A 20623-nucleotide genomic window follows, 5' to 3' on the forward strand; every position below is an offset into this window, starting at 1 on the left:
CCTGTTTTCTTTTCCTCAGTTTGGACAGAGCACTCTCAACCATTTCACTGCGAGTTATACTGTGTTTGACTATGTATGTGACGAATAAACCAAACTTGAAACTTGAAATGTTGCAAGAGAAATCAAGACTCATCAGACCAGGTAATGTTTTTCCAATTTTCTGTTGTTCAATTTTGATAAGTCCATGCCAAATGTAGCCTTAGTTGTCTGTTCTTAGCTGGCAGGAGTGGCACTGGGTATGATCTTCTGCTGCTGTAGCTCATCTGATTCAAACATGCTTATAGATGCATTCAGAGTTGCTCTTCCTGATTGTAATGAGCAGTTATTAGAGTTACTGTTGCCTTTCTATCAGCTCAGATAAGTCTGGTTATTCTCTTCTTGCCTCTGCCAAAAAAAAATGTTAAATGTAAATAAATGTTTATCCTAGTCGGTGGAGTCTGTGTGTCCTGCCCCTTGCCCTGCGGCACTCGGGCCACCACAGGTTACAGGAAAATAATTAAAATAATTAAGCATCAGTATACATAGGTTATTGACTACCCCTACTCACTTGTTTATTAAGCATAATCAAGAAAAAAAAAAAAAGGCTTAGTCAGGAACAAAAGAAGGGGAAATAATAAGGAACTTTTCCTCATGACATGTGCATCATGTACTGAAATGGAAGATGTCTCATTTCCACATGCTCAGGGTTGCATCTCAATCTACATGGTAAGCACTTTTTTAAATGACTGTAATAACTGTTCTGCAAGAAGACAGAACAGTATGTTTAGTAACACTTCTTTATAATGTCAAGATGTGAAGAGAGTGTGGAAGCACTCAGTTGAATGGTGATCCAGTTGGCTGAATATTGCAGCAGATTTTTATCTGCTGTCTGTGAGCTGATTAGTCTTAAGAACATGAACAACACTTCATACAAACCACACATGTATTCAAGTAAAAAAACATAAACATAAGGTGGTATTAAGATATACTTCCAGGCACATGGCACAAATAAAGCATTTAGAATGCATAAGTAAGCATATAAAGCAAATTTTAGTCTTGTTCATTATATATACCTTGTTTTTCAGACACAAGCAACCTCATAAATATGAAATTTGGATAGGCATGGGCATGAAGCTCAAAAGTATAACATGTTTAGTCAACACACTGTCACACATGAAACTTTATAGGAAAGTATCTGGAGAAAGATATCCAGACATTTAGGTATATCTATATTTGTTTATTTTATTAAATGTGCTGTGTCATCAGAAGACTTTATGTATTATGTAGTCCCTTATTGTTTCTAATAAACGATATTCTAATAAATAAATATCGTTTCTGTTTTGTTGTATAGTTTATTCTAAACTATATCTATTTTTAATATACCAATATGGAATTTCTTAATTGCTATATGGTAAATTCTTAATTAATAATAATAATTAATTACTAATTAATTGCAGTTAATTATTATTATTGTTAATTACATAACATTACATTAATTATTATTAATGTAATTGGTGTATTATTGGTGTATTATTCTTAATACACCAATACAGGGTTTATTCTTAATACAGTAATGTGAATCTCCAATTTTCATAAAGACAATCACAGTTTTTGAGGATTGCCTGACTATAATGTGTTTAAGCTCAGCAATAAACTGTAAAGCATATTTAAATTGACTTAAATATTCAGAAATTTTGCTTTGCCCAAATATAACTGAGGAAGTAAATCACCCTGAAATTGAATGATTTTAAAATAGTTCCTTATGTAGTTTTATGTTTATGTAGTTTAATAGTTGTATGTTTGAAATAAGCTTAATACTGAGGTTCATTACCACTGAAATAAAAAGAAGCACACCCATCAACTACCCTGTACAAAAATTATTTTCACAAATTCATTTATCTTGATTAAGCGGTGGTTGCTATAAAATGTTTAGAGTAGCTATTGGATTTCTTGTCCTGCATGTCTACTCAATCACTCCACCCCTATGTTCATCCTCTAAATACGTTTCTCTTTACCCTTCTAAACAGAACTTTGACAGTGCCGTAGACTGTCTTCAGCTGTGCTACAACTAAAGCCAAGGACATTGATATCAACCACTGGGCAATAGATTCTCTCATTTTTTTATAACTTTGACAGTCATGTCTACAGAAGCAGGTTCCCTAGCATGCGAGGGGATGTATACAAAGCTTATTGACGGAAGTGTTGATGAAGAAAACACTGGCAATATTCTACACAGTAGAGATCCACAACCTGGTAAGACAATGTCACTTCTTTTACTGCTTTATGTCTGTTTTTTAACACTTCTGTTTGTACAATATGCATATGTGGTCTGTTTGAAAGTTTGCAGTAGTGAGTCAGAAAACATTGAATCTCCAACTGGTTTCTTCTTATGTTACCCAAGTTTCAATAAAATCACTCATGACAGATATATTTATAGCTTTTTAATTTATTTATAAGTTCTGGCACCACTGATGTAGTTCTGAGAGCATGAGTGTACCATGAATATGGTTTATTTAAAAATAATTTAAAGTTGTTAACATTTCACATTTCTGTATTCTATATTACAGCTTTATATCAGGAAATGAGTAAACAATAATGTTTGTGCTCTTAATTCAGAACAAATATCTCAGCAAAGTTATTAATTTGGTGATCCAAGCCTAATGACAGTTAGTAGAAAAGTGATTACAGTTGCACCTCAGCTGTTGCTTGAGGAGGTTTGAAATGTAAACTGCACTAGGCAAATATTTATATTATTATATTTATATGGCAGGACACAGCTTGAACTGGACATCTACTCAGGATAGCTCAGGCTGAACTGTGCCCCAGAGTGCTAGTTGGGTCTCCACACCCTGAACTTGCACAAACATTTTGTAGGCTTTTCTAACATGACATACTGAACAAATAAACCTGGGGTAAACACTGAAAAATAGGGCACTAAGTGTTCTGGAGAAGGTTGTGTGCATTATATGTGCTACTTTTGTATTTGGTCATTATTCAGCATCTAATAAGTATGTTGCTCTTACTGTTATGTGAGGTTTTTTGGACGGGGATGAAGTTTAATGAATAACTCAAAACTCCTTGATTTAGTCTAATCTTTATTTAAATGATCTAATTTTCAGGTAATTCTACATGATTCTAGGGTATTTGAGGTTGTAATTTAAACTTCCTAGAAGGCAGGTTTAACTTTAGTTTAATGCTTTTTATCTAAATTACAGGTGTATAGTTCACTCAATTTGGCCATGACATTTGAAACACGCTGCTTCATATCTTTCTCCCTTCAACTTCATGGCTGCTTCTGCAGGTTTCTGAAGCCAAAATAATCAATACAGAATGACATATGCTGAAAATGCAGTTTAAATGTCTAATTGTAACTATAAAGTTTAACTATTTATAAAGTTTAAAGGAGCAAGCAAAAATTAGCAAACACTATTTATGAAAGTGATTATTATTTTTACATTTTTTTCTCTAAAGCACAGTTCCCATGAAAGGAAGAATCAAATTGCCAGTTCAAACCGAATGAATCTGTTTGATGAATGAATCTTCATAGATTGGGTCCCCCACATGGAGGCAGCCATATTTAAAATAGATTTAAAACAGAATCTCTGAAACATCCAGCCAAAATAATCAATACAGAATGACATATGCTGAAAATGCAGTTTAAATGTCTAATTGTAACTATAATGCTTAATAACATAAGTGATTCGTGTGCTGATTTTTCTCTGTTTATTCTGTGAAACATTTATTTTTTAGTGTGATAAGTGTGAGAAACTAAGAAAAAATGTGGTAAAATATTGATTTCAGTTACTGGATTGATTGGATTAGCATGAGCTAAGACTTTGAATAGCTGTTACTTAGCAAATTGCTATAACATCAAATATTCTTAATTTTAAACATCAAAATGTTTAATTTTGGTCTTTGTGTAATTGTTTTTTTTAAAAACACTTTCACTGCATGAACTTCAAAACCTAGCAGGTGCTTTAATATATCTTAATGCATCAGTTCAAATATTTTGTCATTAATTTCAAAGCGCATGGGGTGTTTGCCTATAAAGATAAAATGTGTCTGAAACATTTAACGCTCATTTGGAAGAAGCAGTAAGAAAATCATGTACTACCGTTATAAATAAGTGCATAGTGGTAGAAAAAAACTGACATAGCCCAATTCTTGGACATAAATACCTATTTATAAAGTTTAAAGGAGCAAGCAAAAATTAGCAAACACTATTTATGAAAGTGATTATTATTTTTACATTTTTTTCTCTAAAGCACAGTTCCCATGAAAGGAAGAATCAAATTGCCAGTTCAAACCGAATGAATCTGTTTGATGAATGAATCTTCATAGATTGGGTCCCCCACATGGAGGCAGCCATATTTAAAATAGATTTAAAACAGAATCTCTGAAACATCCAGCCAAAATAATCAATACAGAATGACATATGCTGAAAATGCAGTTTAAATGTCTAATTGTAACTATAATGCTTAATAACATAAGTGATTCGTGTGCTGATTTTTCTCTGTTTATTCTGTGAAACATTTATTTTTTAGTGTGATAAGTGTGAGAAACTAAGAAAAAATGTGGTAAAATATTGATTTCAGTTACTGGATTGATTGGATTAGCATGAGCTAAGACTTTGAATAGCTGTTAGTTAGCAAATTGCTATAACATCAAATATTCTTAATTTTAAACATCAAAATGTTTAATTTTGGTCTTTGTGTAATTGTTTTTTTTAAAAACACTTTCACTGCATGAACTTCAAAACCTAGCAGGTGCTTTAATATATCTTAATGCATCAGTTCAAATATTTTGTCATTAATTTCAAAGCGCATGGGGTGTTTGCCTATAAAGATAAAATGTGTCTGAAACATTTAACGCTCATTTGGAAGAAGCAGTAAGAAAATCATGTACTACCGTTATAAATAAGTGCATAGTGGTAGAAAAAAACTGACATAGCCCAATTCTTGGACATAAATACCTATTTATAAAGTTTAAAGGAGCAAGCAAAAATTAGCAAACACTATTTATGAAAGTGATTATTATTTTTACATTTTTTCTCTAAAGCACAGTTCCCATGAAAGGAAGAATCAAATTGCCAGTTCAAACCGAATGAATCTGTTTGATGAATGAATCTTCATAGATTGGGTCCCCCACATGGAAGCAGCCATATTTAAAATAGATTTAAAACAGAATCTCTGAAACATCCAGGGCACCAGGTGTCAGTATAATGGATGTTTCATGACGTGAAGAATAATCATTAGAAAAATTACATATTGCTCCTCTATAAGCACAGAAATATCAAGGCAAATATTTACTTGTAGGTGTGCCTGATTTCTCATCTGAAATGTCTAGGTGGTCATCATCTGATATGCTGCTGGCTCTCTATCATTCCTTCCAATAAGGCAACTAACTGGTTAGTGCCTTTTTGGCAGTCCCACCAAAATATTTCTCCCATCAGGGTGTTGCAATTCTGTTTAAGAGTTGTTTTCAACAACTTCTTCCATAATACCTGCAGCAAGCAAAACATGTCACATCAGCCCTGTGATTTCACCGAAAAGATAAAGGTTCAAACCTGGAACTGCTGTGTTGTTCTTTTAGATCTGTGTTAATTTGCATTGAATTAATTACATATTGATGTCCAACATCAGCCATAGTCTTTTTTTTTTCAACCATAGAGTTATCTGAATTTGTATCTCTAATTCCAGAGACTTGTTTGTATTTTTGACTTTGCTCACTGTACATCCTCTCTTATCTTATCTCTCTTTGTCCACAGTGTTGGCAAATTCACTGACAGCAGTTCAGCAGCAGACTCATCCAGGACCATATCGTGTGGCTACAATGTGCCTCACTGCCTTCTGCCTCATTTTGCTCATGGTGTTGGTAGCGATGAGTGTACACCGTGAGTGCAACTGAATTCCTCTCATGCTCCTGTACATTTCTTTTTGGGTGGTTTGCATGTTATATTTGCACTAGTGAGCACTTGTTAAGATTGTTTATCATTTCACAAGGTGTCCCCATGGTAAACTGAAATGACCTTTTCCAACTCGCTATTACTTCCCACAGTCTGCACATAATAAGCATGTGCTATCCTTTAAGCGTACTTACCTTGTTACATAAGATGACGGTTTGTTGTTCTTTTCCCTCTAGAGATTTGGCAAATGGAAATAGTGCCATTAATCGGGACTTACCTGGGTGCCTCCATGGATTCCATTTTCTGATTGTTATGTGGTTAGCAGTAGGGTTCAGAAGTCTGGGTTCATTACAAAGAACTGATTAACTTGTTTTTCTCCACATGGGAGGACAAATTTGGCCTCAAATGTCTTCACCAAGCATTCCTCATCAGATGTCTTTATTTACAGTTAAGGCACTAGCATTAAGGATGATAATGCACAGGAGACTGCAAAAAGTTAGGGCTTATTATTAAGAGAAGTGTCTTAGGATTGCATGTGTTTCTGTTTTTGTCAGGGTTTGATAGCAAAGATGATTGCATCAGTGCTGTTATATAATTAAGATATTATTATGACTTCTTGTTATAATCTATCTGAGCAAACATATTGCAAACTTTGTGTTTTCCTAATGAGTCATTTTTAAGATCTGCATGCTTTGTTGCATTGTTGTTTTTTTCCTGTCATTTATAGAGAATAGCAGTAGAGCTGAAAGTAAAGACCAAGTTTCCCAGAATTCCTCCTTATCCTCAATGATGCAGAAGGCCTGCCCTAATGTGACTGCCCTAACTGAAGAGAAAAAAACACTGAAGAAAGAAAATAAGGAACTGATACAAGAAATTGATGAACTAAAGTCCAAGATTCAGCAGCTGGGTTAGTGCTGTGTGTATGGGTGTGTTTGAGTGTGTGTAGATGTGTGTACATCCTCTGTCAGTTTGTACTGGATTTGATGGTTACATTTACAGTTATTAGTATGAAAAACACTGTGGAGTTTAGTTCACAAATTATGTGAACAAACCCATTATGCAATCTAATTGCCAAAACACTTCACTGATATATCTTCAGATATCAAAATTATACAATGAATTTCTAATACTGAAGAGTAATAAAATGCCTTCATTGCACTTATTGCAGCGCTTTAATCAATTTTAGACTGATATGAAAATTTGTTCAAATATAATTTGAAATATTGTACTCCTGCTTTGTAATAGGCTCAGAAATTGGACGAATTACATTTATAATATAAAGATATCATTACTTTGATATTATTACTCTGATAAATTACATTTACCATCACTCTAATAGCTCAGTGTCACCTGATGGCAAATGGTTACAGTATCAGAATATGTCACTTGTGGTTTGAATTTTGTCAACTGAGCTTGTTTGAGAACCATTATACAATGCAGTGACACACAGAATTATTAAGAAATCAAGGAAATCCTTTCGTAAAACTTCATTCTCTTTCTCTCTCCCTCTCTGCATCTTTCCCCCTCTCTCCCTGTTCAGAGGCCACCCTAACTCCAGAACCAGTGCGGTGCGCTGAAAATTGGCTCTATTTCAATGGGAGTTGCTACTTCATCTCCGTCTTCAGTATGAGCTGGAGAGAGAGTCAGAAGTACTGCAAGAATAAAGGAGGCCACCTCGCCATCATCCACACAGCTGAGGAGCAGGTGAGAAGAATGACAAGAATAGCAGAAGGGCAGATACAGCTTCAAACACCAGCGAGAGCACTAGGTGAAGAAAAAGCAGGGAAGGAAAGAAGCTGTCACCTGATCAGCAGCAGCCTTTTTCAAAGACCCCAGCCACGAGAACTAGAGCAAGAGAACTAGTGACCTGTTTAGACATGCAGTCAGCTGCAGGACAAGCTCTGCTAGTCATGAGCTTTCTTAATTAAAAGTCATTATGTTTAACTTGCACTATGCTTAATTATCAGACTTTCATGTGTTTTCAGCTACACCTTTAAAAAAAAAAAAAAAAACGGCCTCCGGTGCAAACACAGCTCAGCACATTCCTTTGCTGCATTTGCCTTTGGAGACATGTAACATTCTTTTTTTTTTTTTGGGGAATGTGCAATAATGTGAGCATGGGTATTAAAAACTCATCAAAGACATTCATACATAAAGCTCAGGACACAATGCAATCATTTTATCCTGATACCTTTACAATGTATTCTCCTACTCTAAAGGCTACACTTCATATAATATACTAAAAAAGAAATTTTATTTTTATTATTTTCACAATTATTTTCATTGAGTAGCTAAGGAACGTTGATAATTGTGACATCATACTATAATATGATTACATTTTTTCCCCTCTTTTGTCTTGAACTGACTTTTAATATTCATGTATTTACAACCTTATACAAGGGAACAAGGGCACAGTTTCAACAGAATAAATATTTGTTCTGCAAGACCAAATTTGCTGTCAGCACTGGTCTAGTGACCAAGCAATTTCACAATGTTGTTTTCAACCAAATGCTGTGCTCAAAATAGTTCATAATCTGCAGATGTTGAAAGACAGACCCTCTGCAGTAATGTTTCAGTAAGGTTCTGCTTTTGCTCAACGGTGCTTATCACATGCTTTGTGTGTGTCACTAAATATTTCATTAACTGTTGCAATGACATGCAGTTTTACTTGTTTTTCTCCCATGTCTGATCCCAGACCTTTCTATGGAACCTGCTACCACGCGGTCACTGGAATTCTTATTGGTTTGGGATAAGTGATGAAAAGTTGGAGGGGGACTGGTACTGGGTAGATGGAACCAAACTGGTTGGAGGGTGAGCAAGACTATACAAATCCAGTCTGTTTATGGATCTTTGAAGGTCAAAAATATTTCTTCAGTGTGTCCAATCCAACAATTTAATACTATTTATATCCTGGTCACCTTTTTATTTTGCTTCATTTCATTTATGATTTAAAGTTATACTTTAAGAAAAACTCTGTGGTGGACAATGCTTGTCTTGGAGGGGGGTTGGGGAAGGGTTATCAAGGCTTAGGCTATGTCCACTCAGGCTATGTCCACTTAGGACTGCACTGAAAGGGATTGATAACCAATGAGTTGAATTAGGAGTGCTAGAGGTCAGGAAACACTAAACTGTGCAGTGCTGTTCCACCACTCCTGTTTTCGTTTTGTTGATTTATAACATTATACTCAAAGTGTCCTTTCCTATGCAGGACTTTCTAATGACACATTTTGGCAGTTGTAAAATGCAGGCAAATGTTGAATGTTTTTGTGGTAGGTATTGTAGAGAGGGGTAACTATGTATTCATCTATAGTGTTTTTCATGAATCTCTATCAGTACAAAATTGCATTAATATATCATCCTCAGCATCCTCAACGAGTGAGCCAAAATTACAGTATTTTTCTCCACATTAGTCCACCACTTTGACTTAGCACACTTCCAGCTGTTTATTCTTGGCAGTAATGAATATCAAGTAATTTAAGGCTTTTATTCACAAAACAGTCATTTAATAACTATCTGGCATTTAGCATTCAATCTGGCACTGAAATATTCTTCGAACAGCGATTGCGTGTAACTGACAAACGTGTAGTCCAACCCTCTGTTACCATTCCTACTAACTTTGCAGTCTAGTACTCAACTGCTGCTGTGCTTTAATGCAAATATCTTTGCCATAACACTTAGCCTTGGCTAAGCCTTGTAAGAGATCACAACTCCCATTTAATAACACATGCTTTCTTGTCATTTGCTACTATAGTTTCTGGGAGGAGGGGGAACCAAACAACCATATTAATGAAGATTGTGGTTACATAGTGAAGACTGAAGTTCTGACCCGTGTGGCAACCAAGAGCTGGTACGACGCACCATGCTACATGTCCTTGCCATGGATCTGCGAGAAGAAGACGGAGTCAACTTCCAGATAGCCAGCAGTGGAGGACGCTGCTTTTTTATTTTTCCAAGTTTAAAAAGAAAATGTGTAGTGTTGAGTTCTTACTCCCTCTTGGGGGGCAAGTCCAAGTTTTATGTCCTCTAAGCATATGGCATTATAATGCAAATTTATGTCAGTAGAGGGCAGCGTTGAAGATATTTTTCATTTTACCATATCCTGATATGCTGTGCTCCTTATGTACATTGGTATAAACACTTTAGATACATTATCTTTTAGGCTTAAGGCCAAAATTTCTCAAAACTCTGTTTCAGGACTTTACTTCAACACTAAATAGACTTCACTAACCTGGGTCCTTGGTAGTGTTTATGCTTCTGTAAAAATGTTTTGTCATTGGCTACTAATAAACAACAGTTAACATGCTCCTGAGACACAGGACACAGTGAAGCCCAATTCCAAAATGTCCTTGCATGAGACTTGCATACTATCACACAAGGTTAAAGGATATTCCAGTATTAGTTGCTGAATCAGCTTCCTAAATCATTCAGTTGATTTTTGCAAGCTGTGTCCTCTTATGAGAGTGCTCTCATTTCCCACCTCCCTGATGTCACAGCAGAAGTCACCAGTAAGAACACTGCCCTGCCACTGTTGGACTGGATTATAGGAAGAGGGTACTACACCACCATGGCTCATTGTGAAGTTATTTCTGAATATCTGATGGTGTTACTTAGAGATACTAGTAGTTCTGCTGAAACTTTTGTTCACTGCATTAGCTTTGAGACTGTATGCCCAGCTATATTAGTAGATATTAGTTAGTAGGGATTTTACATTCTTAGATAATGCCGTGCCCTGGCAGGAGTGTTGGTGAGAAGATTACTCAAACTTGGCTTGTTTACACTGCAGATCAAAGAGAATCTTTATTAAGAGGACATGACAGAGTAATGAGGATTGAAAAAGCATTTATGCATTACAAGCATTGGCTTTGCCTCATTGCTTACTCCAGCATTTCTTCCACTGTAATCTTAGTGTATACTTAAGTTTCATTATAAGAATGTTTCCAGTCAACAGGTTTTTTATGTTTTTTCTAAGTTAGTTACATTTATTGTCTGTGTTTAATATACATTCACTGCAGGTGGTAGACTATGCTAGACAATAAACTGCAGATGACAGATGTTTTTGAGTTAAAAATCACTGAAATAATCCTTAACAAAATAAACATGTGAAGTGTTAGAAAACATCAAAACATTACATTGCATCCACAATTCTTCTTAACCATGGAAATTGTCATGCAAATATCATAGTCCTTTATAAAAAGCTGGAACTGCAAAGTCAAATCACATTATCAGTGATAGTTCATTTTGCCTTGTTATTCCTAATGAAAACTGTCAAAATGGGAAACTAGACTCATTTAGATAGTTATTCAAAGCATACTACAGGATTTGTTTAAGGAGTAGGCAATTATGTGTGTTGAATGCTGTGTATGTAAATTAATACAGCTGTCTAACTATCACCATGAAACCACTAAGAAATATTTGTGCTAAAGTGGTAATTTTGCCAACATTAGTCTCTAGCCACCAAGGCACATTCTAGGTCTAGTCTTTTTGTATTTAACACTGCCCTGGGTTATAGCTCTGTAAAATCACTCAAAATATATGTCTCAAATAACTGCCAGAGTTTGCACATCAAGAAATTCCCTTGATGATCCTGTTTTTTGTTGTCTTTTGAAGAACAACATTTAAATGAGGTGTGTGTGGTGTTATGTGGTAGGCATATCAACAACTTTGCGTTAACAGTTTTCTCCTTCCAACCTCTCTTTGACTCCTTTTCATTAGTGACGCACACATAGATTCACCTGCTTTAATTCCTTAAAGGGATTGCTGATTCTCTGGAAATCCAAATAGATCCTGCTTAAGTGAGATCAACACATTAGATCTGACAAACTAATGCAGAGGCCTCAACCTTGATGTTAAATTACAATGCCCCTCCAATCCATCCCATACCATCCTACCTTATTACCAACCACACCACACACGTAGTTCTCCTAATCATATAATTTATCTGGTTTCACTGATTATCATCCCTACGCCTCATCTCATTTCTGTTTTGCCACATTGCTTGTCTCACAAAATGAGCTTGCTTGTTACAGTGAGGAGTAATGAATGGACTTTTGCCTAAAATGTGGTATTAAAAGCTAATTTCCACATTACCCATTAGTGGTGGTACTCTAATATAAAACATGCAGTGCCAAGACTGTGGCCTCATTGAGTTTCTGAAATAACTAAGAATTTCTCATTAGGAGTTTCTTGCCTGGGAATCTTTTCCTCAGGATGGTCTATGCCTCCTTTCCTCACCAGAGGCTTCATGGGCCATTGCTTTGCTGTCCTAGACTCCTTAAAGTTGACCCCATAGACTGATTTCTTACAGCAATCAGTTTACCTGCTCTCTCTGCCCTCTTCCACTCTCCTCCTCTCTCTCTCCCTCTTGTTCTCCTACTGTGTGTGTGACTCTCTCTCTCTGTTTCCATCTTTAGTCTTATCCGTTCATCCTTGATCTCCTTCATCCCTCCCAATCCTCATCTGTTTGTCTCTGGAGAAAGGGAAAAAGAAGGAGAGTTTTTCATTGGTATGTTGTGACAAGTCTCTTGTGAGAACGCATGAGACGAAGACAGCAAAGGAGAGAAGAGAAGCTTCAAATGCAAAGTGGGGCATAGAGGACTTGTGGGGGGAAAAGCAAAAAATAGTTAAGGTGAGTGACTTATGAGCTTTTGGAAAATCCTCCTTTGGCATTTAGTGAAAGTTTATCATGGTAGTAGGTAGAAGGTCTCATTGGTGACCTTCAGCTGGTGAAGTTGGTTTAGTAAGAAACTAAGCAAAAAGGCTCCCATCATAATTTGGTATTTCATTGTATGTCATTGGCCTGGTTTATGCTAGCCTGGCTTCAGCAGGGGCAGGCTTGCAATGTGACTATGAATTGCAGTAGAAAAGGAATGTTTTAGTGATTTCATTTAACCTTATTGCAGCAACCTAAACTCACAAAAAATAACAAATCAGTTTTGGTGGATTTCATATAACTAAAGTTGTCAGAAAGCTACAACAACTGAATCAACCTTTACCCATAACCTTTTATAAATTTTCATGGCTTGTCTTTTGTGAATTATTATGAGGTTGGCATCCATGTAACATCTCCATTTCATTTAAACTATTAATTAACTTACCTCTTTGATATACTTAGAGCTTCCTGAGGTAACCATTGCAAGCTCAACCCTTACTGCCTCACCTTCAGCCTCAGCCCAGCCTCCTGTGAATTACATTCCCCATAATCCTCCTGTTTATTCCCTGTACCTTGATTCTCAGTTGCAACTGTGTCTTGTTATTCCACTTGTCTCTCCCTATATATGTAATGTCCTACTTCTTTGTCTTTGCAAAGTCTCATTTTGCCTACCCTTATGTTTCTGAGCCATTCACTTTGTATTTTTATTTGTTTTGTGCTCTGTTATGACTTATGCCTGCCTCCCTGGTTTTGGCCTTACTGCTTGCCCTTTATTTGGTATTTCTGCCTGGATCAACTGTTATTTTGTTAGCAACCTTTGCCTTTTTTTTAGGTGGTGGTGGTGGGTGGGTGGGGGGGGGGGGGTCTTGGACTGTCCTTTCAATAATAAAACTATCGAATTTACCTGTGAACAACTCTGTCTACATCTCTATCTCCCAAGCATGATGCTCACCATTGTGTTCTCATTATAAGAACATCCTTATGGTTTTATCTAAGATTTCAAGAGTATTTGGAGTTTCCTACATACTTCTACATCTGGTCAATACCTCACTATCAGTTTCTCCAAATTTTCCTGTGACCTCACACACCCCTACTCTCCATTCAGCAGCAAAGAGCAGTCTGTAATTGGATGAAAGGAGATTGGATTTGAAAGCTTCTGCTGGGACTGAGACCACCTTCCTGGCCACTTCTCTTTTCATCCCACTTCCTGCTCTTAAAATAAAGAGAGTATGTCTTTAAATACTGAATTTCATAGTGTTCCCATAGCTTACATATTAGAATGGCTAGAGCACTGTACTAACAACATCAATGTCATGAGGTAACGGAGCATATGTATACTATTAAATTTGTTCCCCAGGTAAGTGTCTGTTCGCTGCTAAGTGTCTTTCAAATGGTGTAAGTGTAACAATTTTATACTTATTTTTTGTTTAGGAGGTCTGGGTATAAGGTTGTTTTTGTCTATTATATGTATTGGTGAATACGTAATATATAATAGTAAAGAACAATGAAGTTGTTGTAATTCAGGCTGTGAAAAAAAAGAAACTAAGAAAAATGCTCTGAATGCTTGACTATTGCTGCAAAAGGGTATATATTATGAATACAGTTTCAGCACATAAATATGTGAATATTAATTAAAGACATTTAGAGCAAGACTCTAGTCACTGAGATGCTGTATAGCTGTGAAAAACAGATCATACAAATTGAATTAGAAATTCTTTGTTAACGAATTGTGAACTGTGAAAACCAAACTTTTAAAATCATTTCTTGTTCAGATCCTACAAAATGGCCACTTTCTTTTGGGGAGACATCTTCTGTAATGTTCTAGGATATTGTCACGGAACGCTCGCCTCCTGCGAGCCACGGGGTTTGGCCCGCCACGTGCAGTGGGAGAATCTGTGTTTGTAGCCACGCCTGCACACACCTGCACGTGGTCTTGTCTATATATATATATAAATCCTTGTCAATGTGTGCAGTGTGTTGTTTGTGTAGTAGTATTTAAACGTAGCATTCGTAAATGTTAGTCTAACTCGTGTTAATGTTAATGTCAGTAATTGTTAATGCTAGCCATCGTCGATGTTCATATAGTCTGCGTGACTGTGCACAGTGTTTGTTACATGTCAGTGCCCCGTTGTGATTGGTGTTTTGTGTTATTAAATGTCTCACAGATCGAGAGAGTCTGTGCGTCCTGCTCCACGCCCTTTGGCACTCAGGCACACGTTACACATATAAGAAAAAGAATCAGATTACTGTTCTTATATATTATTTATTATGCTGTTTTTATCAAAATTGGCTCAAGATGAATGTTGAACATTTTGATCATCCTTAACCATCATCCCTAATCCAAAACTAATCATTAGCATTAAAAATAGAGCTTTCACAGTGATTCACTGATGCTTCATCGTTTTGTTTAGAAAACACCTAAGAGACCAGCATGTTTTTACTGTTTTTACTGTTTTACTGTTTTCAAATTTTCTTTTAAACCGCAGAACCTTGGCATCCTTCCTAATGGTCTCTGCCATAATTCAATATTTTTAAATTTGTTTCTGTCTGTTGTTGTTGTCCCAATGGCCAGGTCACCTGCTCCTTGTCTCCATCTGTTTTCAACGGTAACAACCCATATCTACTGCCATGGCTGAAATGGACAAGATAAAAAAGGAGGCTGAGGCCCTGAAGACACAGATTGAAGTCAGACAAATGAAAGATGCAAACATTTACTACAGACATTTACTTCATGTGCACCCTCTTTGCTTGTGTGTTGTGTAATCTGGAAATTACAGAAGTAAAATCTCCAAACTAGAGGTTACATAGAAAAGAGATCCAGCAGAAGACAGAACATATATTTATGTTCAGCTACCATTACATCTCCAGTGCCATTTGTGCATCAATTGTAATTCATACCTCATCTTCCAGGTGGCTCGCAAAACAGCCCATGATACAGACTTGGCCACTGCTGCTGCTGGGGTGTCCCCAACACCCACCATACAGCCTAAGACCCGGAGGACACTGAAAGGCCACCTGGCTAAAATCTATGCTCTGCACTGGGCTACAGACAGTAGGTGAGAGTATTATTTAGTCATTGAGGTATTTTCTGTCACAAATAGTGCTGTAATTAATAGCATGATGATAATCTGTGTCACATGTCCTAAGGCAATTAATGTGCATATCATGTGCATAATGGATAATTAATGCATATAAATTTTTGGAACAATGACCAAGGACTGGACAATGAGAAATGCCTTGACCAATCAGTGTTGCTTTTTAGAAATTATGTGTCCTCTTATGGACTTCAGCTTTCAAGAAATGCTCTTATCTTACTGGGGGATGTCAGAACAATTGTACATAAGGTTGAAATTGTGAAAGGCAAAAAGGTTTTTAATCTTTCAAGTATGGGGATCTCCTCACATTTGTCCCTAATGTATCATGCATGCATGTTATTATGCTGTTATTTAACTTATTGTAAAGACAAACATAAATATAGAAATCTTGTCCACCATATAGAGCTGTAACTAGCTACCTGTAATGTACCAAGTAACTATCTCCCACAGCTAAGCTGTAATGTACTAAGCCAGTTTTTTTCATTTTTAGCAATCTACACCACTCTGCAGCCATCTTGAATCCCCTTTACTGCTTGGTTCTTTTGGATCTATTATTGGGATTAATGGGTTGAAACAGCCACAGACAGAAATTCATAGAGAACAAGAGGAATGCTCTGTTGTTGTGAAGACTTAATTGTTTGAGTCTGGTTGATCACGGGCCAAATTACGGTTATTATGTCTCACTGCACTGTGGACTATAATGTGTGAACTTGGTATGATATAAAATAATTTCCATATAGTCTATAATGTTCATTAAAAAGCTCTGTATGCACTTTGCTTCATGTATTAAAACACCAACACAAACTACTACAATAAAAAGGAACAATGTTAGTGCACTTATTTAGCCTCCTCTACCTCGCCCCCCATTGTTGTCAGGCTAATGGTCAGTGCTTCACAGGATGGCAAACTCCTTATATGGGATACCCACTCTGGAAACAAGGTGAGTCCAAGATTATACCCTCAGGTTTCTGAGAGCTCTGTATTTATTCTGTAGTTAGTTTTGTAGAGCACTGCGTTACTGTGTTAGAACTTTTTCAGGTCACTAAAAGATACATTAAATGATGCTTCCTCCACATAAAATCTAATAGTTAATTGTAAAACATTCATAGCATATCTGTGGAATAATGATTCCATTCCAAAGATTCCAATATATTACACTATCTGTGTTGAATATAATAAATTATCTTTTATATTCTATGTCTGTTTATTAGTCTGTGATTGTATTAAGATAAAAATCTGACTGACTTTTATGATGTTAGAGAGCAAAGCACCATGTGCAACATTGGTTCATCTAGGGCTGGGTACTAAAAGAATACCTGCTAAATATTCAGGATACAAAAATGTATTTAGTTACAGTTACAGGAAAAAAAAGTAATTAGATTACTTGTTCAGTTTAAAAATATGGTGGTTACTAGCAGGGTTACATTACAACTTCTATTTTTCTTTCTTCTTTTTTTCCTTTATTTTATGGTCTAATGGAGTGAATGGTTCTGTTGAACTTTTGTCACACTGCAAAAGCATCAGCTCCCAATGTAGCCTGCATTTCTTTAAAGGGTCCAAATATGTACCATGTGCTGTGTTCCTACACTGGGGGTGTTGGGGGTCTTTTGTTGCCTTGTAATATGTGACAAAACAGATGTTAATTTACAAGTCAAAAAGTAATGTAAAGTAATTGGATTATGTTACTTTCATATAGTAATCCTTTGGATTATGTTACAGATACATTTTAAAATAAGTAATCATTGCTCTATAATGGAATGTATTTGTAAGTAACTAGCCCAACCCTCCAGACAGTCAACAAGCTCTACAAGAAGTCTGTTGTTGAATAAACCTGTAGACAAATCAGGTGAATTAAAGAATAAGAGAGGGTTTAATAGGGTAGGTAAGTGAATATAAAAGCATTGTATAGGACAGGTAACTCTAAGTATGAGAGCAGTGGATAGGGCAGGGAACCTTGACGTGAGGATGTGTGGAAATGTGAAAAAAGCCCTTCAGTGCAGGAATAAAATTATGAATTATGAATTATAGTGGAAATCAGTGGCATTGTGTAATTATGTGCTTGAATGCTTGAAAATAACTGCTGTGAAAAGATATTCCTATGCATATGGTGAAGAATTGCCCATATACTATATATATATATATATATATATATATATATATATATATATGTGTGTGTGTGTGTGTGTGTGTGTGTGTGTGTGTGTGTGTGTGTGTGTGTGTGTGTGTGTGTGTGTGTGTGAAAAATATATATATGTGAAAAATATATAAAAAATTCTGTCAAGCTCTGTCTCCCTTTTCCTACATAAATCCAAACCAAAGTGAGACTAATATCTGTCCTGCTTATCCAGATAAATGCTGTTCCCCTCAAATGCTCATGGGTAATGACCTGTGGATATTCCCTATCTGGAAACCTTGTCGCCAGTGGTGGTCTTGACAACATCTGCACTATCTACAACATGAGGACACCCGTTATCAAGACTGTGAAAGAACTGGATGCACATACAGGTCTGGTGGAGAATTATATTTTTTCTTATTCTTGACAAAATAGCTTTTATCATCCCTTTTTCCCCATCTCTCTATATATTTAAAAGGCTTGTTATTCTCTCCTACCATTATAGTGTGTTCAGATGGGATATATGTGGATTCAGAAAGGAAGAAATGATCACCATGGTCTATTTAACAAAGATTTTACAGTTACCATGGACTAGACATCACTTAGTGGTTAGTGTAAAATGATAGCAACTCTTTTTGATTTATGCAGGTTACCTGTCCTGCGTCCGGTTCCTTAGTGACAGTGAGGTCCTTACTTCCTCTGGTGATACCACCTGGTGAGCTATTGAGCTATGTACTACATTTACCATGCACCATGGTTGTATTTACTCTTAAAGTATGTCATAATTACACTTTAAAGTGAACTAATAGACCCAGTCAACTAAATATACAACAGGCTACATATTTTCTGTAATACTTTTTTAAAGTATTGGACCTATATATAAAAAATCTCCCCATTATTCTACTTCAGGTACAATTAACCCATTGAAGTGCATTGCAAAGATTAGCAGTAAGTCAGTTGCAAGCCTGCATTAGAATTATTCTGTATTTACATTTGTCTACAGTAAATATACCTACATGGAAATTCAATTTATATTACTAAACTTTCACAAACCTACTTACTGCTTTATCCAATTAAAACATGCCACCCCTGGCTGAGTACACCATACTGAATAACTCTTTAACCTCATGATCTGTATTTTTCCCATCCCAATCTCCATCACCTCCCAGCATTCTGTGGGACATAGAATCTGGCAAGCAGAAGACAGTATTCCTGAATCACGTAGGTGACTGCATGTGTCTAGCTCTGTCCTCTGACATGAGCACGTTCATCTCTGGGGCCTGTGATTCGTCGGCCAAGCTGTGGGACATCAGGGATGGCAAATGCAAGCAGACTTTTCAGGGCCATACCAGTGACATCAATGCCATTGCTGTGAGTGAGCAAGCGAGGCATTTGCATCTGATAGAATATTACATCCTGTCCAGTCTTGTTCATACGATGACAGTAAATGATTAGGCCTGGCTCTGCATTATGGGGAATTGCAAACTAAGCAAGAAGGTAGCAGAGATCAAAGGAAACACACACACCTATGGGGCACTTTCTGCAATATACACAGAGCAGCTCACTGTTACTGCTGCCTGTTTTGCAATACAAATAGCTTATGCATATATTCTTCATTAATACTTAAAAAGGATTATGAATATGAATTGATTTAGATGTACATCAGAAGAAATACATGTGCAAACAAAAGGAATACCACAATGCAGATTACAGCCTGCATTTACACACCACTTAGAGGTGGTTTTCTGATTACTGATTAAGCCTACTTCTACACTAAAACACAAAATCTTCTACACTAGATTTTGTGTCTGAAAAATTATTCCATAAAGCAGTGATATCTCACTATGCAGAAGAAAGTAGCTGCTCATGGATGCACTTGTCATGCAGTGTCAATCACATGTGGCTTAGGTTTGTACCAAAAATATGCAAGAGTGCACTTCAGAAGTGCTTTGAGAAGCCTATACAATTCATTTTTGTGGATATGCCCTTACTGTGCATTACCAATGGCTGGAACTCATGACCAATATAAAAAAAACTTCTTGCAGTGTCCCTAAACACTTATTTTCCCATAATGACAAAAACTGGAATGTATTTCATTTTGTGTGGGATTCTGGCCTACTTTGAATTATACCTTGAGCTTGCCTCATCTTCCTCTTAGTACTTCCCCAGTGGACATGCTTTTGTGACAGGCTCAGATGACTGCACCTGCAAGACCTTTGACATCCGCTCTGACCAGGAAGTGCTGAGTTATGAGGACATTCAGATGAACAGCGGCGTGACCTCTGTGTCCCTGTCCGTGTCTGGCCGCCTCATTCTTGCTGGCTATGACAACTTCAACTGCAACATATGGGACTCGTTGAAGGGCGAGAAAGTCGGTGAGTGACAAGGCGGGACAAGAGGGAAGAGAGGGTGGGAGGATCAAAAATGAGAGTTACCTAATGCAAAGGCAGAAAATGGTTCACATGTGAGGCCTCAATCTTCATCTCTTCTCCTTATTGGTGTGTTCTTTCTCAGGAGTGCTGGCTGGCCACGACAACAGGGTGAGCTGCACCGGTGTGCCATTGGATGGCGTGTGTGTATGCACCGGTTCATGGGATAGCTTTCTGAAGATCTGGAACTGAGCTGCTCCAGCAGAAGAAAAAGTTGAGGACAAGCAAAAGAGAACAAGAGAAAAAGAAAGACTGGAACTAAAGTTGGAGTAGAAAAGTAGAGAGACATAAAGAAAAAACAGTCAAGGTTCAGGTTTTTAAAAAATGGTGGCATGGGGGTGATTTTCACACAAAAGCTTTTTTCTCTCATTTTGTTCCTCGTATAATGTCTGGAGAACACAACTTAATAAAAATAAAAAAAATGTCCTCTCAAGCTACAGAAGATGCAGCATG

General features: G+C 36.7%; 2 protein-coding genes across 2 annotated transcripts; both read left to right on the top strand.

Annotated features, from left to right (window-relative positions):
• The first annotated feature begins 1995 nt into the window (after positions 1 to 1995).
• zgc:174904 (uncharacterized protein LOC564690 homolog) lies at positions 1996 to 10935 on the top strand. The gene is made up of 6 exons (XM_027002323.2): positions 1996 to 2232; positions 5747 to 5872; positions 6612 to 6791; positions 7425 to 7588; positions 8580 to 8695; positions 9636 to 10935. Exons 1-6 carry the CDS (start codon positions 2118 to 2120, stop codon positions 9799 to 9801), a joined length of 867 nt encoding a protein of 288 aa, XP_026858124.2. The 5' UTR covers positions 1996 to 2117; the 3' UTR covers positions 9802 to 10935.
• A 1561-nt stretch (positions 10936 to 12496) lies between these two features.
• Positions 12497 to 20362, top strand: gnb3b (guanine nucleotide binding protein (G protein), beta polypeptide 3b). Its single transcript, XM_027002321.2, has 9 exons — positions 12497 to 12509; positions 15106 to 15218; positions 15444 to 15589; positions 16505 to 16568; positions 17977 to 18133; positions 18390 to 18456; positions 18911 to 19112; positions 19900 to 20116; positions 20256 to 20362. The coding sequence occupies exons 2-9, from the start codon at positions 15162 to 15164 to the stop codon at positions 20360 to 20362; spliced, it is 1017 nt and encodes a 338-aa protein (XP_026858122.2). The 5' UTR covers positions 12497 to 12509; positions 15106 to 15161.
• Positions 20363 to 20623: the final 261 nt, after the last annotated feature.

The sequence above is a fragment of the Electrophorus electricus genome, chromosome 8 (assembly GCF_013358815.1).
Source record: "Electrophorus electricus isolate fEleEle1 chromosome 8, fEleEle1.pri, whole genome shotgun sequence".
In the NCBI taxonomy this organism is placed as follows: domain Eukaryota; kingdom Metazoa; phylum Chordata; class Actinopteri; order Gymnotiformes; family Gymnotidae; genus Electrophorus; species Electrophorus electricus.